Genomic DNA, 14,178 nt, shown 5'->3' with positions numbered 1-14,178 from the left:
TCTAAAACTAATTTTATAATTAAATATTTAAAAAAAAAATACTTATATGTGCTTGTAATTAAATGATGCATAAAAAATATTCTATCTCTTTTAATTTTTTAAATTTTATTTTCTTATTTTGTTTAAACATATTTAATTTATTATTAATATTCTACATATTAAAACCACTTTTAGGCATAACATATATTTTATTAAACCAAATTTATTATTTTATGGTTCTAATAATCGTACTAGTGTTTAGTAACATAGGTACATCAATTTTTACTTCCTTGTATGAAGGAAGTATTGTAATCGTGAAAAATTTCAGTTTCCAGATTTCAATGGAAATATCCATTCTGACCATTGTTATATGTGTTTAGTATCACATTCTACATTAACAAAATCTCATCAAATTCCTAATCCATAATCTTATTTAAGGGTATTTTAATATTGGCTAACAATTATGTCTTCTGCAGATTGTAAAGGTGACATGAGTATACAACAAAAGCTGAATCCCTACTGTTACCCTACTTATATAAAGTAACTATGGCTGTTAATATGGATTTGGGCAGTTTTAATAATGATAATATTTCATTACTTACTGATTTGTTTATATTAATTTTACATAGAAATATATGTGATATGTTTGCAGTATTTTGTATTGGAATTGTTGATATGACAGACTTGGCACCACACCATTAAAATTGTAAGAAATCAAAACATCATTAAATTATATTTTTATGTTTTAATCTTTTGGCTAATTCAATACTATTTCTTATATTGAATGTTTATTGAGTTTCCTTTTAAATACAATGTTTGAAATTTTATAGCAACGATCATTCATAAATTACTAAATAAACAAACATATATGGTAGAAATAGCATATAAGGCACATAACAAACATGTGTATAATTCTGAAACCCTACTTATAAATGCACCAAAATAACAAGAGAGGTATGAATTACCAAGAAGCTTTACACGTCCATGGATTCACATTTAATTATAAAAGGTACTTCATCATCTGTAATAACATTACTATATGTGCAAAATCTGATAATTCTCATGGTCAAACCAATTTAAAAAATGAATTAAAAAAATGATAACAATTTAGCTAAGTACTATTCTGTTGGATCACAACAACAATCAAATTCTGCATGTAATGAAGGTGAAGCATATCAGATTTTATAACTTGGTACTTAATATGTTCAGAGATTGTTTAAATTACAAATGGATAGGCAGACAGATGAATACAGAGAGATCTTGCTTGTTTTAGTAAAATATTGTTATTTGTAGCTTAACAAAAAAGTAATATATTTTATTAAATTACCTCTTTCAGTTTCAACATCAATTGCAATATGTCGTTTCCTTTTATTAGCCGCTGCTGTTGCAGCAAGTGGTGTTTGTTGCCGTACTGCTGAGTGATCAGTTGTTATGGTAATAACTTCTGAACTTTCAGAAAGCGACCGTGGTGGTGTAGCATCTGGTGTATCGTGTTCAGAACTGGTACTAGTAGCTGTTCCAGTGTATGCAGAAAAATTTCGGCTGACTGGCCATTCACCACGTTCAATGCAATGAACAATATGCTGTAGACGTACTTGCAATGCATGATCCTGATAAAGAAATAAAATGAAAAATTATAAGTATGCCACCCATCAGTTATTCAGCAGGTATGATAAAAAAGGTCAACAGTTTACTATAAATTTAATTCAGATACCGTTCAATTAATGTAAAGTTTTTATATGTTTGCTTAAAGGAGAACTCTGTGAAGAATTAAGGATTATAACTATATAAAAAAATTACTGTAAATTTATGTGCATGCTTTATAACATTCTAAAAACAAATAAAAGGATTGACATAAGACGAACATCAAGAATTTTGTGTATGAAAAGTGGATTCAACAAATAATAATAGAAAACCTTATTTCCCATTCCTCACATGAATTCTAAACAGGTTAAGAAAAATATCTTTAATCTTGAACAGCAGTCAGCAACCAGATACATAAAGAAAATAAATCACGTAATTATTATTAAAACCTTCTATAAGGTTATAAAATTCTAAAGTGTCTGGAAAAAAATATAAAATTATATAAGGTGTTTTCTACATTTAAACAGGGGTGAATATAAGAACTGTTTAAAGAATTAAGGGGATGGTGCCCCACATCAAAATGAAGAAGAAAACTTTATCTCAACATATGTTCGGAAACGCTTAGTTCATCAGCTGTCTGCCATTTAGTATTTTTAACAAAAAAAAAGTTATTTCTCATGAATCGTTAATGGCATCATACTAAAATTTTGTATACTACTAGCGTAGCTAGAGGTTTACATATACACATAAAAATAATGAATCTGATCTCTCAATCCATTTAAAAATGGTGGCCATGTAAACTGTTTAATTGTTAATATCTTTGCAACTATTGGTTTATTAAAATGTTATAAAAAATGTTAAATGTTTTGTGACAAAATGACACCTTATTTATTCAAATCCATTCTCAAATAAATCAAATAAAAAGATTATGGCAAATATTCTTTAAGTGAGTTACTAGATTAATAAACCAGTTTTCATTTTCTCCCAAATAAAATGAAATAACTTGAAACAATCTCAACTGGAATAATTTTATTAATGTTATTATGTAATAAATTATAATAATTTAATAATATTAAAAATATTACAATAAAATAAAATACTCAAATCATGAAAATATTATAATAATAAATAGTAACTGAAATATAATTTGCATTACACGTTTGTCATTTAATGAAAATGACACTTGTTATTAAACACAAACTGTTTCTTTTTCAATTAAAATTTATTTAACAACACTAAATTATTCAGAAAATAAAACAATAAAAGATACTACAATTAGTTGTTCAAAATGGTGGTTCTTTCAAAGATAACAGGTGTCTGATGAATCCTATCAATAGCATTTAGAATTCTTGTGCACATTTCTTCTATGGTATTCATGGGAGTTATACACAAGTGTCTTTAAATGGTGCCATAAGAAAAATTGAAGAGGACTGAAGAGGAGACCTTGCAGGCCTTGCTACTGGGCCTTCTCGACCAATCCATCTGTTTGGATATGCTTCATTTAGATGATCTCTAACTTGTAATCTGTAATGAGCAGGATCCCTATCCAGCATGAATACATTTTGTTGCCCGTGTTTAGTGGCAACCCTTCCGAGTAAAAGTCTCAGTCATCAAGAAATATCCTTCATCACTGAGCGTTTCAGGAAAAAAAGCCAAATTAATTAAGGATATTTGGGGATGAGACGAATGAAAATTTTTGTAGTGTGTGAAAATGCCATGCCTGATCGAGATTTGAACCCAGGACCTCTGGATGAAAGGCCAAGATGCTACCACTTGTGCCACATAGGCCGGCAGCAAAAGACAAACTAGGTATTAATTTTTATTTACATTTATAACAATGACTTGTTAATTACAACTGTTTTAATGCAAACTATTTTTTAATATTAATGTTATTTATTATTATAATATTTTCATGATTTCAATAATATTTTATTTTATTGCAATATTTTCAATATTATTAAATTATAATCATTTATTATTAGGCATATTCATATCAATCAAGAGGGATTAAAGAAACTGGTGCAGCATTATGAAAAGTACTTAGAACTGAATAGTGATTATGCAGAAAAGTGAAGTATGTAGTACTACACTAAAACTGTATGCAAAAATCTTTTCTCATGAGTTAATTTTTTTTAATGACCAAACTGCCCTTTATGAATACTGCATGAATACTTTATGAATATGCCTCGTACATGATTATAACATTAACAAAATTATTCCAATAGAGATCATGTGGAATTATTTAATTTTATTTGGGAGGAAATGATAACTGGTTTTTTAATCTATGGCTCACTTAAAGTGGCAGATAGCTGGTAAACTAAGTGTTTCTGAACATATGCTGACGGAAAGTTTTTCTTTATTTCAGTGTAGGGCCCAATACCTGAATTCTTGAAACTGTTTTCATAAACACTCTGTACAGTAGAAGTTGCTTATAACAAGAACAAATGAAAAAAAAAATGGTTATTTCCTATATTATTAATATAAAGTAAAGTTTGATTTAATGAGCTAATAACAAAGTTAGAAGTCGATTATAAAAGCAAAGGAACGATTTTAAAATACAAGTACAAAAATTAAATGTTACACCCATTATTACTGTATGTAATATTTATTGAATGTTACAATGACATTCAATTAGACTAGGGAGGCAGCAACCTCTTCACAATAAGTTAGTGGGTAATAAGAGACAACCCCGATGCAGTAGAAAGTTTTGTACTGGTTATTTCTGGATTCTGGGAAATTCAATTCCTTCACTATTTTGAAGTTTATACAGGTAGTATGGCAATGGGGAAGGATGAGTAATTTTACAATAGTCTATTCTTAAATGGGTTTGTTACTGCTTAAAGTATATATTCGTGTATTTAACTCGGGCTGAAGTCAGTGCATTCTCTGCAAGCTTGTGGTGGTGGTTTTTGATAAATCTTTACAGCACAAAAGTAATGTTGGGCATTAAAAGAAAAATTCATTCTGTATGTGACAAATTAAAAATTATTGAGTAATTAGAAAACAGGCAATCTAATTCTGATATGTGTAAATCTTAATGGATTTCTATTTCCACTATATCAACGATTTGGAAGAACTGCAATAAGTTAAAGGTAGCTTTAAAAAAAAATCAGTCTTGGGTAAAGAAGATAATACAGGGAAAAAAAAAATGATTTGGACAAAGCTCTTATTACATGGTTCAAAGTGAAGAGAAGTGAAAAGGTTTCCATAAATAGACCCATTTTGAAAATTCAAGCAGGAAAGTTTGTTGACTGGCTAGAATACAAATTTGGAGCAATTGTCAGCTGAACTTATTTAAAAAAAGACATTAGCAATTCGCTGGGTGAAAAATAGCCAATAATAAAATGGCGTTATGAGTAGGAAGATATATTTAATGCTGATGAAATGGCTTTTTGTAAATTAACTTCAACAAAACATTTGAAGGAGAAAAATGTGTCTGCGGAATGCATTCAAAAATAAAGCTTACTGTGTTTGAATATGACTGGAATTGAAAAAAGAAAACTGTTGGTCATTGGAAAAGCAAGAAACCCCTGTGTTGTTTTAAGAACCTCAAAAAGCTTCTGATTATATACTTAGCCAATATAAAGATGTGGATGAATTCTACAATTTCTGAGGCTGAAATTTGTAATTACGACTGTGGAACTGAGAAAAAAGAAGAGAAGAATTTTTTCTGCTAATTGATAGCTATCGAGCACACCCAGTACACTAACATAAAAATTTTATTTTTTCCCACTAAACACTACTACAAAGCTATAATTGATGGATCAAGGTGTTACCCACTCTTTTAAAGTTCACATCAGTTGTTTACTAGTATTACAATTCTGCTTAGAAGAAAAAAAAATTAATCCAAATGTTTTGGATGCAATCAAAAAATCCAATCTTGCTGTAGTTACAACCAAAGAAGATTACAAGCCAGAAGACAAACTACCATTCTCTGAATGAATTTTGATCACTGATTCGAAAAATGTGTTTAATGGATATAATATGGATGATTATGTGTGCATGCTGATGATGTTAGTAGTCAGTAACCGAAACTTCAGCAGATGAAGAAATAACTAATGAAGTTAAACACATGTAAATCAAAGAAGTCGAAAATGAAGATGACACGATGACAGAAAACAGTCATTTCAATCCGTGTAGCTCAGTACATTGCTTATGAAATTTTGTGAAAAAATTACATCAGAGATCAGTTCATAAAATCATTAAATATTTAAAAAAATGTTTTGAAGATTTCTGGGTATAAAAATAAAAAACAAACAACTTATACCCAATTTTTTTCAAGATAGGTTATAAAATTTAACAATGTAAGCCTACAGTATTGTGTGTACTAATCATATTTTGTGGTTTAAAGTAGGGTATTAAAGTGCATGTTAAACAAGTTAGTGTTTTATTTTGAAAATAACCTCCTCATCAAGGTGCCTTGGCCTTTCATCCAGAGGTCCTGGATTCAAATTCAGGTCAAAAATGGCATTTTTTTTAAAAAAAGAAGATTTTAAAGTTCAGCAAATTTCTTACACTGCAATGTTGTTTTCTTTAATATTAAGTAACAGTTAGTTACTTTGTCTTACAAAAAAAAAAATTCTGGTATGAATAGGATCTTTTGTTTAATCTTTTTGTCTATACATAAATATTAAAAAATAAATTTGCATTGGATGATTATTCACTAGTTCAGTTATTAAGTTTACATATAGAAAACCATTACATTATCTCAAGGCATATATGAAAGTTCTATAATATAACCAGAAACAGAATATACTGATGTCAAAAATTACTAAAACTATTAGTGGAAAAACTAATTTTATTGTGGCAATTATTCTGTTTAATATTCTGTCAAATAATATGAAACTGCTGTCTAATAAAAATTATTCCTATGAAATAATATATTTATTAAGTTTTTAATTTTTTTTAGTTTGTAATTTTACTATTGCATCATAACAGGTACGTAAACTCAGTGGATTACAAATGAATGTAATATTTAGTTGAATAAATATTTATTAAATAAATGAAAATTGAAATGGTTGGTTAAATTTATCTGGTTGAATCATTATTTCTTTCATAATCTGTTATTTTTTCCTATTTTCTAATACTAGCACATATAAAACAACAATTTTATTATTTAATTTGATAGATATATGAATAATAATATAATAATATATAATATAATATATATATATATATAATATAATATATAATAATATATGAATATATAATAATTTGTTTTTATACTTTTAAATTAGATAACTGGACTGCATGTTTATTCTAGTCCAGTTAAAAATAAAACACACAGATGATACAAAGTAGCTGCCTGTCACCCTTCATGATTCAATCAAAATTTAAAAAAAAAAGAGAAATTAATCTTAAAAAAAATTTATTGAACCTTTACCATTTAATTTATAAATATTAAGTATCAAATAACAAGAAATACTTGTTATAACTTCCAAGATTTTAAATAAGTTAATTATTCATACTTTATGCTTAAGCTAACCATAAAATCACGTTTAATTTTTTTTATTTTATTATCTATTTTACAAAGATATCAAATAACTTTATTTTTATGTTTTATGCTTAACAAAGGAACTTGATATATTAACTTATTTTTCTCATTTTAACTTCCTTGTATGACATAAAGGAAGTATTGTGATAGTGAAAAATTTGGGTTTTCAGATTACAACAGAAATATCCATACTGACCATCCCTGAATCGATTTTGATGTGACATCTGTACATACATACATATGTATGAATGTCGTATAACTCAAAAACGATTAGCCGTAGAATATTGAAATTTTGGATTTCGGACTGTTGTAAGATCTAGTTGTGCACCTTCCCTTTTGACTGCAATCTACTGAACCCCAAAAGTGTCTTAAAAAAGGCCCAAATTTTGGATAAGACTCTGATGGACTTTATCATCTATGAGACTAATAAATATTATAAATATCTAGTAGACAATGTTATTACTTCGAAGTAAAAAAAAAAAAAAAAACAAAAAACTTAGTACTACATTTATTTATTAATTAGGGATTCCACCCACCATTGGGATATTTGTGACCTTTGGTACAATTATTTAATAACATGCAGACCCTCACTAAATTAAAGAAAAACAGTAGAAATTAGTTGCATGTTTAAAAAAAAGAAAGTAAAGTATTATTAGAGGAAAAAATAGAGAAAACTCAGGCTGTAGGCACAGCTCACTCTGGAAATAGCTAAGATTAATAGGTTAATAAAGAATTTAATGTAAAAGTATGGTGCAACAGAGTTATTATAAAATATTCACATTTACATTTGTTCTGAAAGGATCGATGTTATAAATGTATTATTAAATTATTTGTTTTGAGAACAAACATTCTATCTGATGTCAGGATCCCAAGAGTATATAAGATCAGCGGTTGCCAGGTACAAGTCACTCACTGACTCTCTCAGTCAGACAGCTGTGGTCATCAGGGACAGGAAGAACAAGGATATCCGAAGAAATTTAAGGATAATCTACCTTCACAACTCATTGTTCCTGATGGATTTCAACTGGCACCCATCAGGACAACTACTCCAGCATGAAAGTCTTCAGTTGATACAGATAATTATCTCTGTTATTATACAAAAGATAATTTAAAAAACATAATTTCATCACTAATTACCACAATCCCGGGAGCATGACTATCTGCTTAAAACCACCAGATGCTAGTCATCTTTTCTTTTATTAATCTACACAGTATGTCTGAAAATTTCCAGAACTAAATTAATTAAAAATACAGATTTAAAGATAAACGAATTTACTCACATCAGCCCTCTACACTGAACCCGTCTCTTCTAGTTATACACTCGTTGCAGTGTTGGTAAAGCTCGTCAAATGTTTTGGAGAAATCACTTTGTGGAATTGCCTTCAACTGCTCAGTGCAAGCCCTCTGGATGGCCAGAATGTCAACAAAAAAGCGACCTTTCATCTACAACTTCAGTTTCAGGAACAGAAAATAATCTGCTGGAGCCAAGTAGGGTGGAATAAAATGGTGATTTGATTTGCAGTGTAGAAATGTGTTAAAACTCTTACCATGTGTGCTGGGGCATTTTTGTGCAAGGAAGTCTAACTGCCCAGGTCCCGGTACTTGAACCAGATTCAATGAATGTGACGCATCAGGAGTTTCACTACTTCCAAATAGAATTTAGAATTCATGGTCTGACCAGTTGGGACAAATTCATGATGAGTCAGGCCCTTGTGAGTCTAAGAATACAATCCATAGTTTTCACTATGGATTTTTACTGCCCGACTTTAACTGGTCTTTGTGCTCTAGTACTCAATCAAGCAGCAGATTGACACTTTGTTTGCGGATCATACATAAATCACCAGCTTTCATCCCCAATTACAATTATTTGTAAAAAATTTGGGTCGCTATCAGCAGTTTCAACGAAGTCTTGAGCGCAAGAAAGACGCAACTGTTTTTGTTCTTTGGTCAAGAGTTGTCGAACGAAATGAGGGCAAACCTTTTGACAGTACATTTTTTCTGTTAGAATTATATGTACCGTGTCTTTACTGATGTTTAGCTCTTCTGCTACGACCCAAAGAGTAAGATGAGGTTGTTTAAGCAGGAGTGTGGGCATTTTCGCAATGTTTTCGACATGATCAGCTGTTGACTGTTTCCCGCTTCATTCGTCATAATTCAACGACTCTCTACAGTCATTAAACTGCTTCCACCACGTGTATGTTGTCGTACGAGATGCGGGTTCATCACCGAATGTTTGCTGTATTATAGAATAAGTTTCAATAAAAGACTTTTGAAGTCGATCACAAAATTTTTCGCACTTCTCTGTTCCATGTTGTGAGCTCGCACAAGGTCACGTGTGGTTCAGCCAACATACATGGCTGAATATAACTTGAGACTAGAGTGACAAAATGTGATGAAATTTTGTATACACACTCATCAGACATCGTACATGCCATCCAAGAAATGGCACTACTTCGAAATGGCACTAGTTCGAGAACATTTCATACCTACTGTGTATCTTTTCTTTTTTTTATTTAATTTAAATGAATTTAACATGTATAATATAATATAATTAAAAATATCACATTTGATGCAAATATAATATTGAAAGATTGGATTTTTTGAAAAGGAATTAAATACAAAATGTTAATTAGCCATAATACACAAAAAAACATAATTAATTAATAAGCAAATTATAACAAAATTTGAGGTTATCAAACTAAAAAATAAGCTTACTGATAATGATTTAATATTATTAAAATCGGATAAGACTAATAATTAATTGTTATGTATAAAAATAAGTACAAAGAACTTCGGATAATTACATTGAAGAAAATGATTTTAAAGTGATAAAAGACCCAACAAACAAATATTTAATAACGTTAAGGATTTAATATCTAAATAAAAACTATTATTTAATTATGATAATAAATTAGGTTATCACTCAAGATAGTATCCATATGTACAATCACCTCCAAAACTTACTGGATTACAGTTACATAAAATATTCCTAGAAGACCGTGAATAAATTTTAAAACAGCACATAAATATTTTATATTCTAAAATAATGGCTAAAATTCTTAGAATAAAACTGAATGTTGAATATGAACATTGTGTTTAAAATGGTTACAAGGTCATAAATAAGTTAAATTCTATTAAAGAAACTCTTAACACTAAAATGGTTAAGTTACGATATCACAAATATGGTACCTTAATACACCAGTTGATGAAACAATAAAAAGAAATTTAAAGGAAACTCCATCACCACTGTAAGGAATATTTGTATCCAAAATTATTTTGAATGCAAGAACAAATGTTATTCACAAATAAACAGTTTTCCCATGGGTTCACCTATTTCTGCAATAATGTTGGAGCTTTTTATACAATATTTTCAAAGTATTGTACTTCATGTTATATTGAGAACACACCAATTGCTATTATGGATAAGAAATGTAGGTGATATTTTGGCCACATATAATCCAGTTATAAATAATGAACATTTGATAATTTTAAATGAACTTAATAATTATAATGATAATTTAAAATTTACATGCGAAATATTATAGAAACCTCACTTTATAGAAAATCCACAATAGTATAAAATACATATAAATTCTAATCACATTTGGTCACAAAAAATTGGTACATATAAAAACCTGATTTTAGAGTTATACAATTTTAGGAACAATGAAAACAAACTCAAGAAAGAAACAGATGTAATAAAACAAATAACGGTATTTAATGATGATAGTGAAATTATAGAAAAGGCATATAAAAAGCATTGAGTAAAGTACATGATAGTTTCACAGAATTGCAACAAAAAAATAACACCAGCGATCGATCATTAATAGTTTGTTCTTAGAATACAATTAAACAAATAAAATAGTAGAAAAAATTAGTAATATTAATGATAAAAGTAAATTTAAAAAAGCTTACAAAACAAATAACAATGTTATAAAATATCTAAGGAATAATAATAAACACGATGGTGAGAATTTAAGGGGAATACATAAAATAAAAATAAAAATTACAATGAAATTGTAAACCGTACGGTAAGAGTCACATATATCATTTCTTCCATTCAAAAACAAAAATTTCTGTAATATAAATAAAACTGTTTTTAATAAAATGTTAGTTATCAAAAAAGGTTAAGACACTACATTTCTATTATCAAAATCAGATATTAATTTAGAATTTTGTTTAAAAAAAAAATACACTTAAATATATGTTTAAACGTTCCATACAAGCAAAAAATAGGAAAATTTATTAACTCTTACTGACCCGAATTCATTTATAAAACAACAAATAATCATAAGAATTGTATTACTTCTATAAATGTGATATGGATTAAATATAAATGAAATCAGACTGGTAATTTCAATTACCAGTTAGTCCAAATTAGTTCAAATAGTTCTAATTGTAGACTAAAATTTTACCAATCGAATTTATTTCTGTTTTATTTAACAAATCTTTGTTGTCACATTTGCAATACTTTCCTACTGTTCATGTTTTTTGTGTTTTATTAGCAGGTATAATCTCTTGTAAACTAATACTTTTATTTTTTTGATGAAGTGATGGAAATAAAAAAATTGTTTCAATCTTCAGTACTTTCATTTACACAAGAGCATTTATTATTAAAACATGCTGCAGTATATTTTCTTCTAAGTTTTATTATTTCAAGTACATTATCAAGTTTTTGTACGCTACCTAGTACTATCAAGTACTGCTAACTAGTGAAGCGATTTGTAAACCCACCTTTTTGAGGAAAAAGTAGTAACATATTCGAGTCCTGCATTTCATCAAATGGAAGAAAAAACTTTGTCTAACAAAATTTGAGGTACTTTTTGTAAATGTTCTTTATTACAAATCTAACTGAACTGAAATAACAATGAATTCTTATATTTTCATTTTTTTCCCCATTTTCATTTGAATTTTAGGTTAGGTCATGACTTCACCATGCCATCCAGTTCTGCGGAATTTTACCGGCGAAGTTCTAACAAACTTTGTGATTAAATGTAATAAAATTTATATTGGTAAAACTAACAGATCTTTTAAATTTTTTTTATGGAACATATAATGCTTACAGAAACAGAAATGGTCATATGTCTAATATGACCAGCCATTTGTTGTAATGTAAGCCTAGTATTACTGATTATAAAAATAATTTAGAAATTTGTAACAATAAAAAATGAGTATACTTACTTGAAAAATATTATATTTATAAATTTAAATAAAACTATGAAATGATTAACCAACAGACCATTTTGAAGATGATGTTTTAATTAAAGACATAGTGGGTTGTAGCAGCTAGCATTTATAAACATAGTTGTGTGAAGTTTTAAATTTTGCAGTTTTTATTTTTATTTCTTTTCTTTTATTTGTTGATATAATTGTAGAATTATGTACTGACTAAGGGGATGTGGGGATGTCGCAAAAGTTGATTATTGGTATTAGTCTTTTTTTAAGTTTTTCTCTTACTGTGTTTGGTAATTAAGTTGTTTTTTTAGTTTAATTGGCACAGTGGTCAGTATGTTGATTTATTATTTGAATTTTCAGAAAGTTTAACACACACTTTTTTTATTCATTAAACTTGGAATACTTGCATCATAATTAGAAATTATGATTATTTTTTTTTATTCATTAATAAAAAACCTAACTAACCTAACGTAATCATCATCAGGTTAACAATTTATTTCTAAATTTAAAATTTTACCTCAAATTCCATCACATTTATCAATGTAATGGTAAATCAAATTTAATAATAATTATATTATTAACAAAATAAACCTTATACAATTACATGATACTATATTATATATATACACAATCAAATTCCTGTTAACTTGAATTCCTATAACTCTAAATTTATTCTAATTCCCGGCTGTACTGTATCACATTATATAGAAATATAATTCCTTTAACTTGAACAAAAATCCTATAAGTCCAAGTTAATAATTTTATTAGTTTATTACAAAAAATTAAAAAACCCCAAGTTTTAACATTAGGTCTGACTTATTTTCAGTTCAGAAATATGAAACAAGTTATACTTCCTATAATATGCGATAACAAAAAAGGAAAACTCAACATACAGTAAAGACAGAAGTGAATACACAGGCATCAGTATTCATTGGAACTCGTTTGTCATAAGAAGTGTTGGTCAATGTGTCTTTATAACCGTCTCAGCTCGTATGCATAGTTTTCGAATGTCTGTCTGGGTTTGTTTGCTACTGTAAACAAGGGTGTTCTTATTCTGTTTTAGAGTTTAAAAACATTCATCAAAATTTACATCAGTGTACCAAATTTACATGAAAAAGACTGAGTACTTTGCAAGACAGTTCAATCGTATGGATTTCAAAGCTAGTAAGGGTTGGTTTAATTGTTTAGGTTAATAAGTGTAGGACATGGAATAATTTTTTTAAATGTTTGTGGTGAAAGTGCCAGTGTAAACGAAGAAGTCTGTAATACATGCATAGACAGTACACTAAAAAAGTTATGAGCACATACAAAGAATCGGGTATTTTCAACGCTGACAGAACTGGACCGTTTTACAAATGTTTACCTGATAAACTTCAACTTTTAAAGGTGAAAATGCCATGGTAGGAAATGAAGTAAAGACCACGTCACAGCTCTTTTAGGTGTGAACATGTTGAGGGTAGAAAAGTTGAAACCTCTCTTAATTGGTAAATCGAAAAATCCACTCTTTGCCTATTCAGTATGAAGCCAATAGAAGTGTGGGTTATTAGTAAAATCTTAAAAAAAAAAAATGGTTATTCAAATTGGATCATTATTATCATTCAAAAAAATAACAAAATTGTTTTATTTATTGCCAACTAACTGGCTCATCCAAAAGTTTCCTCAGGAATTTTTATCGATAAAATGAGTTTCCTTTCCACCAAATGTTACCTCTAAACTCCAACCAATGGATCAAGGCATTATACAAAATTTTGAGCTAATATACAGGAAAAGAATTATAACCAGAAATTAATCTTCTTTATTGCATATGGGTAGTTAAAAAATCTTGGAATCATGTGACTGAGCTAACAAATTTTAACTGTTTTAAAAAAGATGGATTTATAAACCCACAACAACCCGTTTTTTGTAGGAATGTGAAAAATCTAGCAGTAAAAACCTTTCTTCTAGCA

At 28.4% G+C, this 14,178-nt stretch overlaps 1 protein-coding gene across 6 annotated transcripts in view; it reads right to left on the bottom strand.

Annotated features, from left to right (window-relative positions):
- kis (chromodomain helicase DNA binding protein kismet) overlaps positions 1 to 14,178 on the bottom strand; it is a 235,158-nt gene that overhangs the window by 43,761 nt on the left and 177,219 nt on the right. For all 6 annotated transcript variants that reach the window (XM_075358465.1, XM_075358467.1, XM_075358469.1 and 3 more), the window contains one exon: positions 1,307 to 1,589. In XM_075358465.1, coding sequence (XP_075214580.1) covers positions 1,307 to 1,589 — 283 coding nt within the window. The remainder of the gene's footprint in view (positions 1 to 1,306; positions 1,590 to 14,178) is intronic.

This window comes from Lycorma delicatula, chromosome 2 (assembly GCF_047948215.1).
Source record: "Lycorma delicatula isolate Av1 chromosome 2, ASM4794821v1, whole genome shotgun sequence".
NCBI lineage: Eukaryota > Metazoa > Arthropoda > Insecta > Hemiptera > Fulgoridae > Lycorma > Lycorma delicatula.
The sequence above is the reverse complement of the archived record's forward strand: the minus strand, read 5'-3'. Positions and strand labels throughout refer to the sequence as shown.